At 41.8% G+C, this 25,869-nt stretch overlaps 1 protein-coding gene across 1 annotated transcript in view; it reads left to right on the top strand.

The window, feature by feature from the left end:
- Positions 1-25,869, top strand: part of LOC135205254 (uncharacterized) — a 157,271-nt gene that overhangs the window by 125,887 nt on the left and 5,515 nt on the right. Inside the window, 1 exon segment of the mRNA XM_064235604.1 lies at positions 13-146. Within this exon segment, the coding sequence (XP_064091674.1) occupies positions 13-146 (134 nt within the window).

Below are 25,869 nucleotides of genomic sequence, written 5' to 3'. Positions count from 1 at the left end.
TTCCACGTAGTGCCAAGCTCCCAAGAAGAAGTCATACCATTAGTCACGGAATCCTTTGAATCAATCTATGCATCATTTGAAAAAGGCATCGATCCCAGTACTGTGGAGCCTCCTAGCAAGTTTTTGCCATCTTCTCCTAACACTGAGTAAGTACCTTTCTGATTTGTATATATATACTTTTATGCTGGGGTCACTGGAATGGGGCAATCCAGTGCTTATCTAGCTCAAGGTCAAGAAACAGGAGAAAATGGAGGCCAAAGGAGAATGAATGAGCTTTCTTTTTTTTTTGGTCAGTGAAAAAGTTGGTAGAAAATGGAAGTAGTGGACAAGAAGTTCCGTTGTTACTATAGTGTTCCTCTTGTATTTGAAGGGGTTGCATACAAGTACGCCCCCCCCCCCCCCCCTACGAATAGTTGAAAGCCCTATAAAAAATGCTTAACACTGCCTATTTTGTTAGAAAAACCCTGGTTTCTTTAATAGTTTTACAGTGGATCCCCATATTCTCATTCTCTGGATTCATGGACTCACTCATTCGTGGATTTCTCCCTGGAACATTTCCCTACATTATTTGTGGAAAATTCGCCTATTCGTGTTATTTTTCTAGGAAAAATGTCCACAAATTCCTTTTTTTTTTTTTTTTTTTTTTTTTTTTTTTTTTTTTCCATAAAATGCACTTTTTGTAATACAACTATTAAAAAAAAGTGTAAAAACGTTAAGTGGGTTTTTCTTGAGTTTTAACTAGTAAAATAGGTTTTAAGGTTTTTTTATAGGGGTTCCAACTATTCTGTATCACAGAAAGTGCATTTTATGATGAAATTGGTACCAAAAACATGAATTTGTGGATAGTTCTCGTAGAAAAGTACTGTGAATAGGTGAATTTTCCGCAAATAATGTGGGTACAGGCAGTCCCCGGCTTACGACGTTCCGAGGTTACAACGCTTTTCAATTATATTTATCAGAAATAATTTCCAGGTTACAACGCATGTTACAGGGATAAGCCGCCTACAACGCTGATCTGGCACAAGAAATGACTCCAAAAATGCAAAATAGTCGATGTTTGAAGTTTTTTTTTTATGAAAAATGCAATAAAAATGTAGTTTACATAGTTTTTAATGCACCCAAAGCATTAAAAGTAAGTTTTTCTTAGGAGTTTTGACAATGTTCCAGCTTATGGCGATTTTTGGCGTACAACGCGTCTCAATAACGGAACCCCCGCCGTAACCTGGCAACTGCCTGTATATGTTGCAGAGAGAAAGCTGTGAATATGGGGGTTCAGTGTATATGTACTGGTATGGTACCTACGATCTTAACTAAAAAATTAATTTGGCATTTTGATATTTTACATGGCATTCTTATGAAATGGTTTCAAACAGTTTATTTATATCAAGAAGATTGCTGTTGAGTATTCTGAACATACAGTGGTACCTTGTTTTTTTTACCGAAATTTTCTAAGAAATTTTGTGTTGTCAAACGAATACGTACTTCAGCTTAACCGATTGTCTTGTTTATACTTGTACTCAACGGCCTACTGCATCCTACGAGAATAACTTAAATTTTTTTTATATGCATCTTACCCAGTAATTAAATGCTATAGTTTCTAACTAAAGGACAGCTACGATTTGAAATTCACAATACCAATTATTTATTTATTTATTTATTTATTTTGTTTATAGGAATATCCCCACCCACTATCGGGGGAAGAGAGGAACAACGCGGCACAAACCCATCAATTTTTTCTGTTTTTTTGACTTGAGAATTTTTCCGACATTGACGATGTCTGACAATGGATTACCATCAACTCGTTATTGCAGTAGAGGCTGCAATACGAGACTGGCTTCCTTAAAATATGACTCTCACAATTTGTACCTTATGCAGGGGTCAAATTTGTTCACCATCGTTATCATGTGAGGAATATATAGATTGGGATATTAAACAATGAAAAGTTTTGTCTTCTCACTTAAATAAGCTAGAAAGGGATAGGAAGAGGAAGGCTAATCTTAGATATGACAAGAAAAATGCTAGTCAGAATAGTAGTTTTGATCTACTGTCTCTGTGCCTGTGATGTCTCCTATTCCTTCCCCAATCATAACACCACAACCATTACCTAGGTCCCGCATTAATGCCCCCGATGCATTGCCGAATTAGAGTCAAAGTTAGAGTCGAAATTCGACCATAAGTTTTGTATTATTTTAAGAGTCTCTGGCTCAGTTAGATTCTTCATTTAAAGCCTTAATGGAGAAGGTAAGTAATCAAGATGGTGATAGTGCAAGTGAAATTTTAGTGGAGGAGCTGGCTATCCATCCCACTGATTCTCGTAGGCAAAGGTCTCTGGCACACTCCCCTGAACCTGGGAGAAGCCATACTGGAAGCCCAAGGAAGGTCACTGGGGCCTGCCCACAGGTAGTCGGCCCCTCAGACACACCTATTGCATCCCAAGGTGTCTCAGACAGCCTTTGGAAAGGCATCTTTAACCCTTAAACGCCGAACCGGTATTTCCGAAAGTGTCTCAAGTATGCCGGCGGCGTTCGCAAGTGGGCGCCGAAGCGGATAAAAAGTTTTTTTTAAAAATCACAGCATGATTAATTTTCAAGATTAAGAGTTCATTTTTGGCTTCTTTTTTTGTCATTGCCTGAAGTTTAGTATGCAACCATCAGAAATGAAAAAAATATCATTATCATATATAAATATTGGAATACAATGACAGCCAAAAAAAAAAATTTCATATATAGTTGTATACAAATTGTGCTGTGAGCAAAACGGTTAAAGCTATTGAGTTAATTATTTTTTTATTGTATTGTACACTAAATTGCAATGATTTTGGTATATAACAAATTGTAAAACAATCAAAGCAACACAGAGAAAATATTATCACAATATGATGCATGAATTCGTAACGCAGGGATGTAATAAAAAAGCTTTTTCAAAAATTCACCATAAATCGAAATATTGTGCTAGAGACTTCTCGCTTGTTGCAAAATGAAGGTAATTGATTGAATATTAATAGACTTTAAGTGTTGTAGCTTACAATTGCAGTTTTTATTGTAGTGTCTTACCGAACAATTATACAGCCGTGATTTCCACGAGCGGCAGGATACTAAATTCAAATTTAGCGCGTAGGCGTCGCCAACACTGGTGGTGATGACATCATCTCCCTCCACTCGCGGGAGAACCAGGTACAACTGCCCAGGTGAATTCAATTCTTTTCCTGCTGGCGTCCGGTGAACATCGGTGGTCGGTGCGGTTGGATGACTTTGCTTCGCTTTTTTCTTGTGGATTTGATCTTCGGAATTGGTGAAGTACTCTTTTTTGGCGTTGTTGTTATTTTGCTTATTATTTAGGCGTTGCCATGTCAGATTCTAGTCCGTCGGGAGTTAGGTTTTGCATCTCAGGATGTAAAACTAGATTATCCAAGTTAGAGTATGATTCTCACACTAAATGTGTTAAGTGTAGGGGACAGGTTTGTTCAGCAGATCGAACATGTAAACGAGTGTAGTGATTGGACTGATTCTCAATGGAGTTTTTTAGTTCATACTCGGAGAAATTAGCTAAAGACAGAATTAGAAAAGCAGCGCTTAGGGAAAGTAGACTTAGCTCTGCTTCGTCTTGCGATGCATCTGTTCCTTCTGTTTCTCCTCAAATTGTTATGTCTCCTTTAACTACACCTCCTATTCCTCCTACTAATCCCACTTCTCCGGCTTCCCGTGTAGTTTCTTTCCGTACACCATTGCCAGTCTGGAATCGAGGTTAGATCATGAATTTTCGGTACTAGCGAATACGGTTTTGCAACTTGGTAATTCAGTTAAGACGTTTTTTTGGAGAAAGCGGCTTCAGGTAAGAGTAGTTGAGGGTGCGTCTGTCTGTCCTAAGCGGTATAAGGAGCCTGAGAGTAGGGTTGCGCCTCGGCCGTTAGCGGGCTCGTTCGTCGCCGTCCAATCATGTGCCTTTTTCGGCTCCAATCTACTAGTAGAGATTGTGGTTTTAGCGCTGTAGCTAGCAGTTCTAAGGGTGTTTCTTTAGGCGCTTTCTCGTCTGTTATGCCTGATGCGCCTGTTTCGCCTCGAATTTCGGCCTCCTGCTGAACATTTAGGCTCTTCCAAGCCTACGTTAACTGTTTTTGATTCGTCTCTGGCGCCTTTGCGCAAGCAGTTAGAGATGTTAACCAACTGGATGAATGAGTCCAAGGGTGGTTCGAAACCTTCAGATCCGGTTGTAGTTCTGTCTACTTCTTCGGCGGTATCGGAGAATGAAGAGGAAGTAGAGGGAGGAGGATTCACATCACCTCTCGTGTTATTCACGTCCCCTTAGATTTCTTCTGGTATCTTATCCAGATTATTTTGAGAAAGCGGCTCCGCGCTCCCCACTTCGACTTTTTGATGAGGAGGAGAAAACTTCAGACCCTCTCCTCCCAAAACTTGTTCTATCTAAAGCGGTTAGACATTCGTTGAAAGAGACGGAGAAATGGATGTCTATGAAAAGAGACTTAGGGAAGGCTCTTTTTGCTTACCCTCCCTCTAAGTTGCTTCGTAAGAGGTATAGGTTTTTATGTAACTGGGGAAGCTCCTTCTCTGGGAGTTTCTGCCTCCTCCCAGGGAGACTTCTCCAGTTTAATCGACTCCTCTAGAAGATCTGCTTTCGCCGCAGCGAAAGTTTTCTTTACAGCGCCTGAGTTGGACCACGTTGTAAAGAATCAATTTAAACTTTTGGAAGATCTTTAGCTTCCTTTGATTGGACTATTGGTCTTTAGCGACCAAGATCCGAAGACTGTCCTTCTCTTTCTCAGGAAGTTAGCGGAGGACTGGATTGGTGTTCTGTCCTGTCGGACAATCCATTAGGGTGGATGTGATGAGTTAGCTTCGCTCATCGCCTTTGGTACCCTTAAGAAAAGGCAACTTTGGTGCTCCTTTGCTTCTAAAAGGGTTACTTCCCAACAGAAGTCTGCTCTCTTGTTTGCTCCTTTTGTGAAAGATAACCTCTTTCCAGACGATGTAGTGTTGTCAATTTCGTCTGCGCTAGATAAGAAATCTACTTCAGATTTACTGGGCACAGTTTACTAAGAGACCTAAAGCTCCTTTGGAGACTGTTCCTTCGGTTTCTCCTCTGGCCCAAGCGCCTTTTCGAGGGAGAAAACCCAGCCCTTCTTTCGGCCGAAGTCGAATTTGCGACCTCAGTCTAAGGCCTCGGCCAATGTAAACAAACCTTCCAAATGAAAGCTTGGTTCTTCATGCACCAGTGGGAGCCAGGCTGGCTCTGTTTAGGGAGGAATGGGAAAACAGAGGAGCAGAAGCCTGGGTAGTGCAAGTACTCAAGTTCGGCTATCGTATTCCTCTCGTTTCACACCTCCCTCGCTCTCACCTGTGCCAATTCCATTCCAGGCATACTCTCCGGGCTCAGACAAATTTCTGGCGCTAGCCGCAGAAGTGGAAGCGCTTGTTCTCAAGAAGGCGATAGAACAGATAGAAGGGGATTTTCCTCCAGGCTTTTACAATCGCCTTTTTGTAGTTCCCAAGTCATCAGGGGGCTGGAGGCCGGTTTTGGATGTGAGCGCCCTGAACTTGCATGTCCAGAAAACAAAATTTCATATGGAGACCACTCGGTCGGTTCTGGAGTCCATCAGACAGGGGGATTGGATGGTCTCTCTGGACATGCAAGACGCTTATTTTCACATTCCGATACATCGCGAATCTCGGAAGTACCTGAGGGTTCATGTTCGAAGGCAAGGTGTTTCAGTTTCGGGCGCTTTGCTTCGGACTAGCGACCGCTTCCTCAAGTTTTCACCAGGGTTCTATCCCCGATAGGAAGCTGGCTGCACATATTAGGAGTAAGAATCTCCCTCTATCTGGACGATTGGCTTCTCCGGTCGGAATCAGAGAGTCGGTGCATGAAGGACCTTGGAACAACTCTGGATCTAGCCAGAAAGTTAGGAATTCTGGTCAACAAACAGAAGTCCCAGTTGGTTCCATCTCAGAGCATCCTTTATTTGGGGATGATTCTGAATGCTCAAGTTTTTTGGGCTTTTCTGTCCCCGAAGAGGTTCAAGGGCTGTCTGGAGACAGTTCAGGAGTTCTTGGACAAAAAGGTAAGTTCTGCCAATCAGTGGATGAGGCTCCTGGGCAAATTGACGTCAGTGGAGAAATTTGTGACGTTGGGAGAACTGCACATGAGACCTCTGCAGTTTTTCCTGAGAGCCTCTTGGTGCAGGAAGACCCAACCAGACTCGATTACCTTTCCTGTCACAGATCAAATAAAAGAGGACCTAAGTGGTGGCTCTCTCGAGCAAGGTTGGAAGAAGGGTTAGATTTACGACCCATCCTCCCGAACCTACAGTTCTTTTCCGACGCATCGGACACAGGTTGGGGAGCCCTGCTGGGAAATCAACGGACTTCAGGAGCTTGGTCGGAGAAGGAGAAGAAGTTTCCACATAAATGTAAAGGAACTGTTAGCAATTTTCCTGGGGCTCAGACAGTTTCGGAGCTTAGTAGAAGGTCGGGTAGTGGCAGTGCATTCCGACAACTCCACGGCTCTCTCGTACGTGCGGAAACAGGGGGGGACTCGGTCTTTCTCTCTATACGAAGTAGCCAAGGATCTCCTCCTGTGGTCAAACGAAGCGAAGGTTCAGCTAGTCCCGAGATTTGTTCCGGGAAAGATGAACGTCCTGGCGGACGAGCTAAGTTTTTCCCGTCAACAGCAAGTGTTACCTCTGGAGTGGACTTTGGACAACAAGATTTGTCAGAAACTTTGGCGCCTTTGGGGACGACCGTCCATAGACCTGTCGCGACATCAAGGAACAACCGTGCTTCCTCTCTTTTGTTCTCCAGTTCCAGATCCTCTAGCTTGGTCGGTGGAAAACGCAATGCTGTTGGATTGGTCGGGTCTGGAAGCTTATGCATTCCCTCCGTTTCGGTCTAATAAGAGAGGTGCTGAACAAGTTCATGTCGCACAGCAATGTAACACTAACGTTAATCGCTCCCTTTTGGCCCAGGAAAGAGTGGTTCCCGGACCTTCTCCAGTGTTAGTAGACTTCCCCAGACTTCTTCCTCCAGAGAAGTGGCTTCTCAAACAACCTCACTTCAAGAGGTTCCACCAAAACTTGTCCGCTCTAGCTCTGACAGGGTTCAGACTGTCCGGAATCTTGTCAGAGCGAAAGGGTTTTCAAGAAGAGCTGCAGAAGCTATCGCTCGTTGTAGGAGAGTCTTCTAACAAACTCTATCAGGGAAGTGGAGAATCTTCAGAGAGTGGTGTAGAAGTGCTAAAGTCTCTACTTCTGCGACCTCTTTTACAGAAATAGCAGATTTTCTTCTATTTCTTAGGACTCTAAGAAACTGGCTCCTTCGACGATCGAGGATATAGAGCCATGCTCTCTTCAGTTTTTCGACATCGAGGTTTGGATATTTCCTCCAATTCAGATCTGTCGGACCTCATTAGTCTTTCGAAACCACTAAGCTCCCGCAGGATACAGTGGCTTGGAACTTAGATGTGGTGCTTAAGTTCCTCATGGGGCCACCGTTTGAGCCTTTGAAGTCAGCTTCACTCAGGAACTTGACTAAGAAGGCACTTTTTCTTATTGCACTAGCTTCTGCTAAGCGTGTCAGCGAATTGCACGCTATAGACAAAAGAGTCGGTTTCTCTCAAGGCAATGCTGTATTTTCGGTATCTTTGACCTTTCTAGCCAAAAATGAGAATCCTTCTAATCCTTGGCCGAGGAGTTTTGTGGTAAGGAACTTATCTGATTTGGGTTGGACATGAGGAGGAAGAAAGGCTCTTATGTCCAGTCAGGGCTATTAAGCAGTATCTGTTTGCCACTAAGGGTATTAGAGGACAATCTTCTAAGCTCTGGACCTCGGTTCAAAATCCCTCTCGTCCTCTTTCTAAGAATGCTATATCGTTCTTTATTAGAGAGCTTATCAGGGAAGCTCACTTGCAGTCCGAGAACGACAATCTTTCCGTTCTGAGAGTTAAAGCTCACGAGGTTAGAGCAGTGGCAACTTCTTTAGCATTCAGAAAAATTTATCTTTAGCTTCGTTCTTCTGAGCACGTTCTGGAGATCGAATTCGGTTTTTGCGAGTCATTATCTCAAAGAGATAGAAACGGTTTTCGAGAATTGTAAAACGTTAGGTCCGGTGGCGGTTTCTGGCATGGTGTTGGGAGAAACGGCACAGGGGTCGTCACCTCTATGCTAACTTTTCACCTTGAATAGGTTGTCGAGTTCAAGGGAAGCTGGGGTACTGAGTACCTGGGATACTCACCAGTCTGTTAGGTCAGATTTTACAATGGTTGGGTATATATGTTTTTAAATCTGGTGTTGGTGACAAATGTTTTGTATGATTGAATTTCTGGTCTTAGCCCAGGGCAAGGGCAATCTTTGTTGTTACTATCCTCCGTCAGTCAGCCTTGACTCGCTTGAACTACGGAAGGATTCCACTCCTGTAGAGGCTAACTTGGTCAAATTCCAATTCCTCTACAATAGTAAGAAGAGCACCGACCAGAGGCAGTAACAGTCTGCTGTAGCTCTCTTACAAGGTAAGGTACAACAGACACCTTGAGTGTTTACTGGTATTGTAATAAATGTAACCATTTAGAAATACTAGTGGGTCCACTGAATCCCACCTTCCCCATAAATGTGTAATCAGCTGTATAATTGTTCGGTAAAGACACTACAATAAAAATGAAATTTTCATTAATTAAAATGAAGTTTTATTGTATACTTACCGAACAATTATGATTATACCCACCCTCCTCCCCTTAGGTGGACGGACGGGCAGAAAGAATTGGATTCACCTGGGCAGTTGTACCTGGTTCTCCCGTGAGTGGAGGGAGATGATGTCATCACCACCAGTGTTGGCGACGCCTACGCGCTAAATTTGAATTTAGTATCCTGCCGCTCGTGGAAATCACGGCTGTATAATTGTTCGGTAAGTATACAATAAAACTTCATTTTAATAATGAAAATTTCATTTTCGACCATTTTGTTTGAGTTAAAGTTGACCGAAGGTCACATTTTTTCTATTTATCGTTATTTATACAAAAATATTTCAAACTGATAAAAGCTACAACCATGGGTTGTGTTTTGTTGTATTCTACATAAAATTGTGCACATTTTCATATATAAAACTTTATGTAACGGCTAATTTAAAATGTTGCAAACATTACAACAATCGGATGAACAAATTTATGATTTTTTCGGAGTTACCGAGTGGACGTAAGGAAAAAGTTTTTTTCATAAATTCACCATAAATTGAAATATTGCATTAGAGACTTCCAATTTGTTGCAAAATTAAGGTAAATGATTGAATATTACTAGAATGTAATAGTTTTAGCTTACAATTGTCTTTCTGGGCTTGACCTGTGTCGGCCTGTGAAATGGTTCCTTTGATACTATTTCTGAAGAATAAATATTGCTATTCATCCTAGAGAAAAAAGAAACAATATAATGCCAAGATAAATGGCTCGCTCACTTCTTATAGAAGTGTCGGTATAGTAAGGAGCGAGTGGAATCACTAAACCAGAGGTTCCTTGCCATTTAGCTTCTTCCTTCGACAAAACCCCGAACTACGGAGGAGCCGTGCTACAGCTCCCGGTCTACTACTACCGTGAGCGCCTCCGACGCCTGAGACGTCATTCCTTCGATAGCGCGCGTTACACCAAACGTTAAAATTTTTTTCGGTGCTGTGTTTCGCTCTATTTGGATTTATTTGGATTTATTTTCAAGATGTCTTCAACTTCTGCTTCTAAGTTAAGTACTGTTTGGGGTTACTGATCTCATTTTATGATGATCTTCGTGTTTTATACATATTCGGAGCCTTATCGGCCGGTATGCCCCTCGACCGCATGGCGGTACGGGTTATCTCTTTCGGTCTTCCATACCGTTAGAGATTTCCCTTTTTCTCAGTACTTTAGATATGGTTACTTATACATAGTCTCTATATCTTTATGCAGTTAGTTTTTTAGTTAGGCCTCCACGGGGCACGCTCCGACCGCACGTTTCGGACCTTAGTCTAGCTACGCCTTACATTGTTAGGAGTTTTATCGTCACGATTGAGAGTCATATCATCTTAATTATTCTGATGTTCTCTCTTTCCTTCTCTAGTTCCTGATTACTTTAATAATATTATAGGTACTAGGTTGGCTAACATACACCATGCTTCGGTATGGCGATTAGCTTCCCGGTTTTATAATTTATTTTTACCGTTAAGTTAGGCTTTCATACCCCAATTGTCGATGGTGATTAGCCTGCCCCCCGTTTTTCTTGAACTAGAGGTTAAATTAGGCTAACATACCCCTTTCTTCGGATCGGCGATTAACCTAATTTTCTGTTTGCTTAGCTTCGTGTTCCCCGTGTTAGTCTAGCTTTAAGATATCGCTTTAATTTTTATTTGATTGATTATTATAAATAATCCTATTTATATCAGTGATATTGATGTTGTTCCGACGGTTCTTCCCACCTCGTATCTTTCACCTGGCTGGGAAGACCACCGGTTTATCACGGTGAGCCGAACCCGGTTACGGGGTCCCCCCTCCCGTCCCCCCATTCCCCCCCCTCCATACATTGCCATCCACGTCGATGGGTGATGACTCGTTTCTCACAGCTAGCGTCCGAGTCTGCATGAGAGGGGTTACCTCACGGGACTGGTGGGGATCTCCCCTCCCCTACTGGTACTCTCACTCGTCACGTGCCTCGGGGGCTCGGGACCACCTCCTCCCCCCTTCTTCTCCGTCCTTAACTGGCCGCTCAGGGGGAGGGCTCCCCTACCCCACATTCTTCCCTACTCTTTTCCCCCTCAGTTCAGTCCGGCAGGTGTCTATCCGCCGCTACCGAACATAGAGAGGGGGGGAGGGAACCACTGGGTTTCCTCCCATCCACTTAGGATAGTTCACACGAGCACTTACTGATATAAGGGGTTTTTATTTTGTTTTATTTTGTGTTATTTAATGTTTAGAATCTTTTTGCGTTACTCCGGGGGGGGGGTTTTTTATTTCCGCCTCTCGTACTATCCCTTGCTTCGTTAGAAGTTTGACATTGCTCACTCAATATTAATTAACTCCGGGCCATACGGAGAACTCCGGGCCCTACGGAGTCTATTTTTAGTCATATGACAAGTGAGCTTAGGCGGAGGCAGAGACTTTCTTCCCCCCTCGTAATTTTTCTACGTAATATTCATACGTAGATCTCTATCCGTCGGTCCTACTCCGGCACCCACGGATAGTTTTTTGCATATTATTCCACCGGAGGTTGTCATTGGTACTCATGTATCCTTTGACTTACAGATGTTGTGCCAGGAGATTGGGTGCAGTGCCTCCTCCAAGACCTGTGCGGCCATATAGTATGCCGTTCTCATGCGGAATGTGCAGTGAAAGTGGAGGATTTTTATCGTTTGGCATCATGAAGCTTGCCAAACCTGCTACTCTTGCTAGTAGGAGATGCCTCACTAGTAGTAAAGTTTCTTAGCACTTTCTTCATTCATTCGTCACCTGGAATACTTGTTGTTATATTATACCTTTCACATATGAGACACATATTCATATAATCTCAACACAACAGACATTCCTCCCCTATCCTCTCCCTAACTCTAGACCCTTTTTTACAGGGTTCTGATGAAGAAAAGAAGAAAGCTTTGTCGACTCTCAAAGCTTGGGTAGGGGGTTTTGGCCGGAATTCTAAGGGCCGCCCCTACATTCTTACCCAGGATATGGCGGACCTAATATTCCCAGGAGCCAAGAAAGGATCAGTGGTGGACCGATAGCGGCCGCCCCTTTGCTGGCCGACCTTCAAGTCATGATCTCCCTACAGGAGGGGGATTTCAGAGGACGTTGCAGAAGACGTTGCGGCAATGAACCTCGACGTTGAACCCATGGCTATTGACTCCATGGGTACAGGTAAGGGTGTAGTAGGGGCAGCTCCTGTGGGTTCTCAGGGCCCTTTCCTGAATTCCCTTTCTCCATCACCTTCTACTGATCCTTCTACTTCCACTTCTTTCCGGGGCTTCACTGAAGAGCAGCGGTCTGTCCGTCCTAAGGCTACTTCAGTGATCCCCAAGGCTAAGATGACCGAGGAGAAACTTAAAAAGTCTCTCCCCAAGAAATCGGTCATCCTGACAGACACTATAACTCCGGCTCACCACCCCGGATCAGTTAGGTCAAGGGAGGCCTCTTCCTCTGCGTCGAGGTCCCCCAAACATAGATCACGTAAGGATCGGGCTCAAGTCCCTCTTTTTGTTGATCCCGAATCCTTTTCGGCTAACATTCTGGAGCAAGGTGGGAGTGATCGTAGGGGCCTTGGTTGACAACAAGGTCGGCTCGGTGCTCTCCCAGCTCTCCAGTTCTGTTACGTCTTCCGGCCAGTCGATCCCAATCGCTGGCGGAACGGCTGGCCGCTCAGGAGAATGCCATCGCCGGGATCCAAACCTCGATTGCGGCAGGTTCCCCTCTATCTGTGCCACCTTCTCCTCTTCCAATGCCAGATTCCAGCCAACTGCCGGAATTCAAGGCGGCCAACCCTTGGAGGATCGCTTCGTATGCCCCGTTTGTCAACGGAATGTTGACAATCGAAGGCATAGGAACTCGAAGAGGCGTGAGGACTTCGAGTTCCACCCCAGAGACCTTCAACCACCATTCATTGGCTACGTCCGACTAACGGAAGCAGCGATGATGAGAGAGGACAAGGTTCCCAAGGAAACAGTGATCCTTCCGACGGGAACAGGCACAGCAGACTCTAATGAGAAGTCTGGAAGAATGGGGGTGTGAAAACACCCGCATCACAGCCTTTAGGAGTCCTTTCACCATTTTTACTCCGGTGGAAGGGACTCCGCTACCACTGACCCTTAAGGTAGTGGAAGCAACCTTTCAGGCCGCCCTGAAAGACGAGCCCCTGCCTCAACTACGAGAGACGGAACCCACCTCTCTCTTAGTCCCAGGCTCCGAGACGTACTTCGAAGGGGCAGTTCCTACTTTCTCAGTAGGAAAACTAAAGGCGGACTGTGCCACCTCTCTCTTTAGTGAGAGACTCCCCAGGTTTGTCGGACTCTCTCATCCAGATGGAGTACGACGCCCGGACTAGGCTCGCGAGATCCCTTTCCTCCATGACTATGGCGGAGATGACGGCTCTTGTATACCAACAAGAGCCGTTATTTAAAGTTTTGGCTAAAGGTCTGCTGCACACCATGCAGTGTGACCTTTACGACTTCCTCATAGCCAGGAGAAATTGTAGGAAGCACGTTCTGGCGGAAGCTACTATCCGCCATGAACCGAATAAACTGATTGCTTCCTCAATTTGGGGAACGGACCTCTTTCCAGCACCAGTAGTAGCAGAAGTCCTTCATGAGGTCTTCTAAGGTCAACCAGTGCCTCAAAGTCAGGTGGGGACTGGTAGCAAAGCGGAGGCATGCAATCTTCTGGTCCTAACCCAAGGAACAAGAAGAAACCAAGGAAGTTCTCTCCCTTCCAGCCTTCTCAACAAACGTTGGTTCAGGCAGTCCCAGCATCACAGGGCAACCATCGTCAAAGGGTCAACAACAATACCTTGTTCTGACCCCTCAGTCCCAGCAATCTCAACCCTCCACTTCCTTTGCTGTCTCGCCAGCCTACAATTCCAACTATGAAAGCCAGAACTTTCAGGCTTTCAATAGGTTTGCGAGAGGCAGTAGAGCAAGAGGTGCCTCTCGATTCAGAGGATCCGGCAGGCTGCTAACAGGGGAAGAGGTTTCCGAGGAGCAAGAGGTGGCCGCCCCTCGGCAAACCAGCAGTGAGAATCCCAAGGTAGGAGGGAGGCTGTACCTCTTCCGCCAGCGGTGGGGTTCAGCCCTTGGGCTCAAAGTATAGTAACAAAGGGACTAGGTTGGAGTTGGCTAGAGGGCCCTCCTCCAACCAAACAGATTCTATCAAGCACCAACAACGGAATTGGTAGAGTATACCGAAGACCTCCTTCTCAAGGAGTAGTCTCAAGAGTCAACAATTTAAAATTTCAAGGACGCTTGTTCAGCGTGCCAAAGAAAGACTCGGTAAACCGAAGAATCATCTTAGACTTGTCCCATCTGAACTTATTCATTCATTGCGACAAGTTCAGGATGCTGACCGTTTCGCAGGTACGGACCTTACTTCCCCGTGGGGCCGTCACAACCTCTATAGATCTTACAGATGCCTACTATCATGTTCCCATAGCCAGACACTTCCGTCCATTCCTAGGCTTCAAACTAGGCAACAGATCCTACTCCTTCAAGGTAATGCCATTCGGGCTCAACATAGCCCCCAGGATCTTCACCAAATTGGCGGAAGCAGTAGTGCAAGAGCTAAGGAAACAGGGAATAATGTTAGTGGCTTATCTGGACGATTGGCTTATTTGGGCAAAGCCACCCCAAAGAATGCAAAGAAGCAACGGTCAGAGTGATCAAATTCTGAACATTTAGGTTTTCAAATAAACAAAACCAAGTCCAGACTAACACCGGAATCTCGATTCCAGTGGTTAGGCCTTCAGTGGGACTTACAATCGCACACTCTATCAATTCCGTCGTTGAAAAGGAAAGAAATTGCAAGAGCTACAAAAACAATTTCTCAAACGACAACAAACATCCAGGAGGTGCCAGGAGAGGATCCGGGCCTTCACTCCAGTTTGCATCCAGTCACAGACGTTCTGCTCAGAGCCAAACTCAAAGATATAAAACAGGTATGGCGCTCAAGAGCGAATTGCAGATCACGGGACAAACTAGCCTTTATCCCAGCAATCTTACGGAAAACGTCTCCGCCCCTGGACGGAGACAAAGAACCTTTCAAAAGCAATTCCTCTACAGTTTCCCCCTCCATCATTAGTGATCCACACAGACGCCTCACTAACAGGGTGGGGAGGATACTCCCAGTACGAAAAAGTTCAAGGAACTTGGTCGTTAACATTCCGCCAGCTACATATCAATGTACTGGAGGCCATGGCAGTATTCCTCACACTGAAACGACTCCGTCCGCCCAAGAACTCTCATTTCAAATTAGTTCTGGACAGTGCAGTAGTAGTACACTGCATCAACAGGGGCGGATCCAAGTCAAGCCACTTGAACCATGTCATGATAGCCATCTTTTCTCTGGCATGCAAAAACAAATGGCACCTGTCAGCCACTCACCTGGCAGGAGTCAAGAAAACGTAGTAGCAGACGCTCTATCACGCTCCGCTCCGTTGGAATCGGAGTGGACACTGGACAGGAGTTCATTCAATTGGATCAGTCTACAAGTCCCCGGACTCCAAGTAGACCTCTTCGCCACGGAGTCAAACCACAAACTCCCTTGTTACGTGGCACCCAACCTCGATCCTCTAGCATACGCTACGGATGCAATGATCCTCGATTGGAACGAATGGAAGAATATTTACCTCTTCCCTCCGGTGAACCTTCTCATGAAAGTTTTTAGACAAACTCAGGACATTCAAAGGCCAAGTAGCTCTAGTAGCTCCAACTGGCCCAAGAGCAATTGGTTCCCTCTACTCCTAGAGTTGAGACTCCGACCACTACGGATTCCCAACCCCAAACTAACCCAGTTAGTGCAAACTCAGACTGTGTCCGCTTCCTCAAGAATTCAGAAAACCTAACTTTATGGATTTTCTGAAATTCGCAGCCATGAGGAATGCAGAAATTGATCCCCAGAATATCTCATTCTTGGAATCAGATAAAAGAGAATCTACTCTCCGACAATATGATTCATCTGTCAAGAAACTAGCAGAGTTCCTTAAGTTGTCAAATTCTCAAGTCATGACAACGAACCTAGCCATAACTTTCTTCAGATCATTGTTTGAGAAAGGCTTAGCAGCAAGCACTATCACTACGACCAAATCAGCTCTTAAAAAGATCTTCCAATTTGGTTTTAGCATAGACCTTACGGATTCGTACTTTACGTCCATACCAAAAGCTTGTGCTAGATTAAGACCATCAACGAGACCTAAATCAGTCTCTGGTTCTTAAATGATGTCCTCAAACTGGCCTCGGACATTAACAATGACTCTTGCAATTATATATCCCTCCTGAGGAAAACCCTATTCTTATTAAGTTTAGCCTCCGGAGCTAAATATCAGAACTGTCAGCTTTATCAAGGGAACCAGGCCACATTGAGTTCCTCCCCTCAGGGGAAGTCCTCTTATACCCCAGATCGCCATTTTCTAGCAAATGAAGACCCACAGGACAGATGGTCCTCGTGGAAAATCCTACACTACCTCAAGACATTTCCCTTTGTCCTGTCAACTCATTAAGAGCCTACCTAAGCAGAACAACTCTGAAATCTTCAGGCCCATTGTTCATTAGGAAGGGAGGTGGGGGTACTTTATCCCTAAAAGGGATCAGGCAACAAATTTTATACTTCATTAAACAGGCCAATCCAGAGTCCTTTCCTCGGGCCCACGATGTTAGGGCGGTGGCCACATCTATTAATTATTTCCAACACATGAATTTTGACGATCTTAAGAAGTATACAGGCTGGAAATCTCCGACAGTTTTCAAACGGCACTACCTAAAACCTTAGAAGCCCTCAAATTTCCAGCAGTGGCAGCTGGAAACACAGTTTTCTCCTGATTCTTAATTTTACTATAACTTCTTGTAGCCTTCCCTTCTACCTGCCCCATTGCACCCTTACTTAGTTTAGTCGCCTCCATGTATTGGGTTACCTTGAGTTTGCTTTTGTTCATCATTCTAATCGGATTCAGTTCCATTCTTTTGTATATATCAACTTATATCTTGTCTTTGCCTAACCTGTATTGTTATTGTTTGTTGTTAGGCTAACTAATTTTAAGTGATAACCCGTGTTTTAGGGCTTATACTTCCCTTAGGGTAAGACTGTAATTTTAGTTGATTATTATACTATTAACCTTACAAGTGTTTAACTTTACCTTTTTTAATTTATCTGTACTGTTCCTCAAGCTTGGTGTTTGGCATTCTCTGGTACTATTTCACAGGCCGACACAGGTCAAGCCCAGAAAAGGGATTTTGACGAAGGAAAAATCTATTTCTGGGCAACGACCTGTGTCGCCCTGTGAAACCCCACCCTGTAGTTAGATTATCCTCACCCAGCTTACCCCAAGCTTGGAGGCTATCTTCAGGAATGACGTCTCAGGCGTCGGAGGCGCTCACGGTAGTATAGACCGGGAGCTGTAGCACGGCTCCTCCGTAGTTCGGGGTTTTGTCGAAGGAAGAAGCTAAATGGCAAGGGACCTCTGGTAGTGATTCCACTCGCTCCTTACTATACCGACACTTCTATAAGAAGTGAGCGAGCCATTTATCTTGGCATTATATTGTTTCTTTTTTCTCTAGGATGAATAGCAATATTTATTCTTCAGAAATAGTATCAAAGGAACCATTTCACAGGGCGACACAGGTCGTTGCCCAGAAATAGATTTTTCCTTCGTCAAAATCCCTTTTTTTTACCATTTTGGTCAAGTCAAAGTTGACCAAAGGTTGAAATTTTGGCACATCGTTATTTATGTGAAAATATTTCAAAACTGATAAAAGCTACAACCATGGGTTGTTTTTTGTTGTATTCTACATGAAATTGCCCAGATTTTCATATATAAAAATTTATGTAACGGCTAATATAAAATGGTGCAAAAATTATGTCAGTGACGAAATAATTTCCGAGATGCGTCGCTGGTTCTTTTTAGTGCGAGAAGAAAGAAATTCACGCTTGCGCGCCTGGGTAACGATTGTAAACAAAACAACAGCTTGATCCATGAGCTCCCAGCATCCACCAAGGCGCGTGATTCAAAAGTTTTTGCCTAGTAGGCCTATAACTATTTTTCCGCGAATTTAAAAAAAAAACTTTTTCGTCTACGTACCATACGTCAGTTTGGCACCCGACAGACAATTTTCGTCGACGTTTAATACGTCCAATCGGCATTAAAGGGTTAATGAAGTTTCAAAAATTTCATCAAGCTCTGAAGCTTCCAGTCTGGGGATTAGGCACCAGTGGTGCTTTAAGAAGTCTAGGCCTCAGAAGAGGCCATTGTCGGAAGCGCCCGCTTCGCCTCAGGTGCCTTATAAGAAGTCTAAAGGCAGTGTCTGGGATTGTCTAGAACTTTTATCTTCTGTTTGCAAGGAGGAGAGTAGACCTTTCAAAGAAGGTACGAGAATTTCTTTCAGTAAACGTAAGTGTGAGCATGTCTGACACAGTAGCTTCTGAGCAACCATCAGTGCCCGCGTTTGTTAAACCTTGCAAACCCCCAGTTACACTTGGACATTTTGTTCTTGTCGAGAGCCCAGTAGTGCCTGAACACGCCTTAGCTGTTAACCCTCTTACTCCGAAGGGGTATAATAAGAATTATTCTTCTTCTGGAGGGGCTTTGGCCTCGGTGGAGTGAATGAGGGAGGAAGCGATGGTTCTTAGATGATGATTACCACTCTTAGTTGCGGTGTTATCTACTCAGCTCACTCGATTTGACTCTGCCAAATTGAGTGCTCGGCTCTATCCAAGTGAACTTTCTGCTTTTTTCAAGATGATTCTTTGTCATGGCATAAGCACCCTCCTTCCCTGTGCTACTTTAATCACAGGTGGTGATTGCACATGATCTACCCCTCCTATTGGTTCTCCTAGCAGGACAAGTAGACCGCCCCTATTCCTTACCTAGTTGCCCGACCCTCTCAATTTTGCCAAGAGGTATAAGGCGGACACCTCAGAATTCGGTTACAAGTGTTGGTATTTTGAGATCAATCCTCAGGTCATCTTGTCATACACTCAAGTAGTTGGGGAAAGGTGTCGTCGTCTTATGCTGCATCCTCCCCTTCTTTTCCTAAGACTTCGTTGGTCTAAGAAGAAGGTGATAGCCTCTCCTCCCCCTAAAAAGCCCCTTATTAGGACTTCGAAAGGTCTGTCTCCTTACACGGAGGAAGCAGTTGGTTCTCCTGTAGGCTCTCCTAATCCTTCAGGATTAATAACAGTTTTGCTTATCTTTGGATAGAGCGTTTGGGGGGGCCACAGGAGTGCAATACTTGGGTTCGTGCTCCTACTATTAGATCTAAGGGTTCCTCCTCTACAACTAGTGCTGCTTCAGGAGAAGTGCTTGTTCACGAGACACACTGAATGTACATCCAAAAATCAGTGACCGCGAGACCTCTCACCATCCCAATTCTGGCGCAGGGTGGGAGAAGAGCACAAGTCATACAGTGACTCACACCTGCTGGTAAACCCTAGCATTAGTATTGCTACAGGTTCCGTGTAGACGTACCTGTCTCTCCAGACAGAACGCCAGAAGTGTCTGAGGAGAGGTCATTTGTGCAGTCCTCTTCACACGAAGCTTCAGTCTCGGAGAAGACGGATGCATGGCAAGGATATTGCATTTTCTCGCCACTTAACCCTTAAATGCCAACTGGATGTATTATACATCAACTAAAATTGTCTGTCGGGTGCTTAATTGACGTGCGATACGTCAACTGCAAAAAGTTTTTTTTTAAATTCGCGGAAAAATAGTTATAGGCCAAGTTTGCAAAAAATTTTAAATCACACGCCTTGAGGGATGCTGGAAGTTCACGAATCAAGCTGTGTTTTGTTTACAAGTGTTACCCAATCGCGCATGCGCGAATTTCTTTCTTCTCACACTAAAAAGCATCAGCGACACATCTCAGAAATTCTTTCGTCACTTTGTCATAATTTTTGCACCATTTTATATTAGCTGTTACATAGAGTTTTATGTATGAAAATGTGTGCAATTTCATTTAGAATACAGGCGGTCCCCGGGTTACGACGGCTCCGGCTTATGACGTTCCGAGGTTACGACACTTTTTCTTAAATATTCATTGAAAAATCCGCCCTGGGTTACGACGCTTGTTCCGAGGTTACAACGCTGACGCTTCCGACGCTCCGAGTTAACGACGCTTTTAAAAAATGCATACTATGATAAGAATCCTTTATAGTTTAGCACAGTTAATAATAAAAATAAGTTTTTGGTTAGATTACAAAAAAAATTTTGAGGTTATGATTTTCGACACTTTTTATGTCGTATTTTTAAAATTTTTTTAGTGACGCCTCATATGCGGAACTAGTTTCCGAGCGAATGAATACACTAGCTTGGGATGCGCAGTTTATAACAGTCCAAAAGTGCAAATGATGAAAAAATCATTGCTTGTTTCCAATATATACATAATTAACCCTCTTACGCCGACTGGACGTATTTTACGTCGACTTACAAAAGTTTTTTATAAAATTTGCGGAAAAATACTTATAGGCCTACCAGCCTAAAACTTTTGAATCACGCGCCTTGGGGGATGCTGGGAGTTCACGGATCAAGGTGTTGTTTTGTTTACAATCGTTACGCAGGCGCGCAAGCGCGAATTTCTTTCTTGCCGCACTAAAAAGTATTTGTGACACATCTCGGAAATTATTTCGTCACTTTGACATAATTTTTGTACCATTTTAAATTAGCCGTTACATGGAATATTATATATGAAAATGTGCGCATTTTTATGTAGAATACAACAAAAAATACTCATGATTGTAGCTTTTATCAGTTTTGAGATATTTTCATATAAATAACGATAATTGCCAAAATTTCAAACTTCGGTCAACTTTGACTCTACCGAAATGGTCGAAAAACGCAATTGTAAGCTAAAACTCTTATATTTTAGTAATATTCAATCATTTACCTTAATTTTGCAACTAATTGGAAGTCTCTAGCACAATATTTAGATTTATGGTGAATTTATGAAAAAACTTTTTCCTTACGTCCGCGCGGTAACTCTTCCGAAAAAAATCATACATGCGATTGTGGTAATGTTTGCACCATTTTAAAATTAGCCGTTATATAAAGTTTTTATATATTGGAAATGTGCGCAATTTCATTGCACAATACAACTAAAACAACCCATGGTTGTAGCTTTTATCAGTTTTTGAGATATTTTCATATGAATAACGATAATTGCCAAAATTTCAACCTTCGGTCAACTTTGACTACCGAAATGGTCGAAAAACGCAATTGTAAGCTAAAACGCTTATATTCTAGTAATATTCAAGCATTTACCTTCATTTTGCAACAAATTGGAAGTCTCTAGCACAATATTTCGATTTATGGTGAATTTATGAAAAAAATAACATTTTCTTTACGTCCGCGCGGTAACTTCCGAAAAATCATACGTGCGATTGTGGTAATGTTTGCACCATTTTAAATTAGCCGTTACATAAAGTTTTATATATGAAAATGTGCGCAATTTCATGTAGAATACAACAAAAAATAATTGAAGGTTGTAGCTTTTCTCTTTTTCGAAATATTTGCATATAAATCACGATAAATAGAAAAAAACCACGTTCGGTCACTTTGACTCTACCGAATGGTCGAAAAACGCAATTGTAGCTAAAACTCTTACAGTTTTAGTAATATTCAGTCATTTATCTTCATCTTGAAACAAATTCGAAGTCTCTAGCAAAATATTTAGATTTATGGTGAATTTAAAAAAAAATCTTTCCTTCCCTCCGCGCGCGGATTCTCCGCCACAAATCTCCGAAATGCGTACGTACCATTCTCGGAATATTTGCTCCATTTCATATTAGGCATTTCATGGAGTTTTATATATGAAAATGTGCGCAATTTCATGTAGAATAAAACGAAAAATATTTGAAGGTTGTAAGCTTTTCTTATTTCCAAAATATTGCATATAAAAAATATATATATAAAAAATTCGACATTCGGTCAACTTTAACTCGTCAGATATGGTCGAAAACTGCAGTTGTAAGCTAATACTCTTACAGTATAGTAATATTCAATCATTTGTCTTCATTTTGAAAGAAATTGGAAGTCTCTAGGACAATATTTAGATTTATGGTGAATTTTTGAAAAAAATATTTGTTTACGTCCACGTGTTACGAATTCATGCATTATTTTGTGATAATATTTTTCTCTGTGTTGCTTTTATAGTTTTTACAATGTGTATATACCAAAATGATCGCAATTTAGTGTACATTACAACGAAAAAAAGTAACTTGTTACCTTTAGCCGTTTTGCGCACAGCGCGATTTGAATACAATTATATATGAAATTTCGTTTTTGCGCTATCATATATCGCTTATTTATATATGATAATGATAAATTTTTTTCATTTCTGATGGTTGCATACTAAACTTCAGCCAATGACAAAAAAAGGAGCCAAAAATGAACTCTTAATCTTGGAAACTAAGCGCGCTGTGATTTTTTGAAAAAAATTATTTTTTTCCGCTTCCGCGCTCACTCTGAAACACCTCCGGCACACGGGAGACAAATTTTTTTTTACCTTTGGCGTAAGAGGGTTAACAAAACTAAGTTCCTGGTTAGATTACAATGCAAATTCCAAGGTTACGACGGTTTTTTATGCTTTTAATCGATACCTCATACGCAGAACTAGTTTCTGAGCGGAGGGCGCATAAATTCATTTACGCTATTAAACTGTATGGTAACCATAGTCAAGGATAAGGAATGCATACTCAAACAGTATACATATCCTTTAATACAAAACCGCAAAATATCATTGAAACATTATTTCACTTAAAGAATCCATTTATACTCTACTTAGATTTGGATATGAAAACCATAGTTTCTCTCTCTCTCTCTCTCTCTCGTCTCTCTTCTCTCTCTCTCTCTCTCTCTCTTTGTATTTTCCGACGAAAATAATCACTAATTAGTGTATTTTGATGTTTATTTTCATGACTAAATATATTTTTATAATACAAAAATGATTTACTAATTTTCAAATATTAATTTTGATTAATACTCTATTAGTAAGTTTAATAAGTTGAAATGATATCACATAATAAAAATAATTTCTCTCTCTTCTCTCTCTCTCTCTCTCGTCTCTCTCTCTCTCCTCTCTCTCATCTCTCTCATCGTCCTCTCTCTCTCTCTCTCTCTCTCTATCTCTCTCTCTCTCTCTCTCTACTACACAGATGTATGTTTTTTTTGTATGATAAATAAATGATTTACTATTTACAAATATTAATATTAATTTATACAGCAATAATATCAATTCATTAAAGAAAATACCATAGTGAATTAGTAAGATTTTAGCTTATATATTTATAAAATTATGGAAGAATGAAGGAAATCCCAGTCTTCTCTCAGTAACCTTTTTCTAACTCCAGGTACTAAAACTGTCAGATATATCAAGTTCTGTGACAGCCAGGAGGGGGAAGTGCTCATGAAATTCCCCCCCCCCCCCCCCCCCACAACTCTCTCTCTCGCTCTCTCTCTCCCCCCCCCTCTCTCGCTCCCTCTCTCATCTCTCTCTCTCTCTCTCTCTCTCTCTCTCTCATTTACTGAGACTCAAGATTTTTTATGTACTTGTACTATTTGTTTTTAATACTTTCAAATAATAATAATAATAATAACTGTAATTACCAAATTCATATGTGATAGTATTTTAAAGAAATACAATATTAATCTATCCATGTCACTTTTAATTAAGGTTAACTCTCTCTCTCTCTCTCTCTCTCTCTCTCTCTCTCTCTCTCTCTCTCTCTCTCTCTTGCCACACAAGATAATAATGTGTCATAGTGGTAACTCCCTCCCTCTCTTTCGCTGGAAGCGTTATAAGTATTTTTTGAGAGAACAGAGAGAGATAAACTCTCTCTCTCTCTCTCTCTCTCTCTTTTACAGAGATGAAAGAATTTTTATGGTACTAGTATGTAAAATGTTTATTGATAATTTCAGTTATTTAAACAAATATAAACCTCCTTTATACCGTGCTGGTGCTACAAGTTGTAATGCTCTCTCTCTCTCTCTCTCTCTCTCTCTCTCTCTCTCTCTCTCTCTCTCTCTCTCTTGTATTTTAATGAAAATATACAGTAATTTGTGAATACACAGTGTCGCACATGAAAAAAGTAAATTAGTGATAATTTTAGAGATACGGCCCTAAGAAAAATTGCAAATTAGTGAAATTTTCCGTGGACATGTTTTCAACAACGTTGTTCCAGCTTACGACGATTTTCAGGTTATGACGAGTCTTAAGAACGGAACCCCCATCGTAACCCGGGGACTGCCTGTACAACTAAAAACAACCCATTGTTGTAGCTTTTACCAGTTTTGAAATATTTTCATATAAATAACGATGTGCCAAAATTTCAACCTTCGGTCAACTTTGACTTGACGAAAATGGTCAAAAAATGCAATTGTAAGCTAAGACTCTTACATTCTAGTAATATTCAATCATTTACCTTCATTTTGCTACAAACGGGAAGTCTCTAGCACAATATTTTTATTTATGGTGAATTTTTTTAAAAAACTTCCTTATGTCCGCACAGAAACTGCCAAAAATCTCAGAAATTCTTTTGTCAGTTTGTCGTAATGTTTGCACCGTTTTATATTAGCCGTTAGATAAATTTTTATATATGAAAATGTGTGCAATTTCCTGTAGAATACAACGAAAAACAATCCATGATTGTAGCTTTTATCAGCTTTGAAATATTTTCATATAAATCATGATAAGTGCCAAAATTTTACCCTTTGGTCAACTTTGACTTTACCGAAATGGTCGAAAAATGCAATTGTTAGCTAAATCTCTTACATTCTAGTAATATGCAATCATTTACCTTCATTTTGCAACAAATTGGAAGTCTCTAGCACAATATTTTGATTTATGGTGAATTTTTGAAAAAAACAAAACAAAAAAACTTTCCTTATGTCTGGGTGATAACTGCCGAAAATCTCAGAAATTCTCGTCAGTTTGTTGTAATGTTTGCACCGTTTTATATTAGCTTTTACTTAAAGTTTTATATATGAAAATGTGTGCAATTTCATGTAGAATACAACAAAAAACAACCCATGATTATAGCTTTTATCAGTTTTGAAATATTTTCATATAAATCATGATAAATAGAAAAAATTCTACCTTTGGTCAACTTTAACTCGACCAAAATGGTAAAAAACTGCAATTGTAAGCTGGAACACTTACAGTCTAGTAATATTCAATCAATTACCTTCATTTTGCAATAAACAGGAAGTCTCTAGCACAATGTTTCGATTTATGGTGAATTTAAAAAAAAAACTTTTTCACCTCCGCACGTTACGAATTCATGCATCATATTGTGGTAATATTTTTTCTGTGTTGCTTTGATCATTTTACAAATTGTTATATACCAGAATCATCGCAATTTAGTGTACAATACAACAACAAAAATTAACTCATTAGCTTTAACAGTTTTGCTCGCAGCACGATTTGTATATAATTATATATAAAAATTTTTTTGCACTGTCTTATATTCCAATATTTATATATGATAATGATATTTTTGTTTCATTTCTGATGGTTGCATACTAAACTTAGGCAATGACAAAACAAGGAGCCAAAAATGAACTCATAATCTTTAAAACTAAGCGTGCTTTGATTTTTTGAAAAAAATAACTTTTTTTCTGCTTCGGCGCTAACTCCCGAACGCAGGCAGCATACGAGAAACACTTTGGTAAATAGGGGCTCGGCGTTTAAGGGTTAATCGCTTGTTTAACTTCTGCCAGCTCTCGCTCGCATTTGCATAAATGAACCAGTTTGGTGGTCCCAGCAGCAGGGCAGGCAAGAATATCCAATCCTCTTTTCTCATTCCCTCTATTTCCTGGTTACACAGGGCTGGGCAAGGCAAATAAGAACTCTATGGAGATTTCTCCTCAGAGTTCTACTGCGAGGGCCTATGTTCCTGGTTTGGTCGTAGTACCTCACTGGACGTACACCCAAGCTATTCAGAATCGATATCGCTCAGAATTCATTCAACTTTCACCTTTCTAACGTTCCCGTTTCGGGAACAACCAGTTTGGCAAGAGCTAGTTGTCTTCGGTATCCTGTTGTCAACATAAAAGCTTTCCTTCAGGTCAGCTTTGCCTTCACTTTCTTCATCATAGAGTGAAGGTGGTCTGCTAACAGTCCTTATTCCTTTTCCTCATTCAAAGGATGAGCAAGGAATAGGGTTGTTGCT

The sequence above is a fragment of the Macrobrachium nipponense genome, chromosome 49 (genome assembly GCF_015104395.2).
Source record: "Macrobrachium nipponense isolate FS-2020 chromosome 49, ASM1510439v2, whole genome shotgun sequence".
Classification (NCBI taxonomy): Eukaryota; Metazoa; Arthropoda; class Malacostraca; order Decapoda; family Palaemonidae; genus Macrobrachium; species Macrobrachium nipponense.
This window is presented reverse-complemented; position numbering and strand designations above follow the sequence as displayed.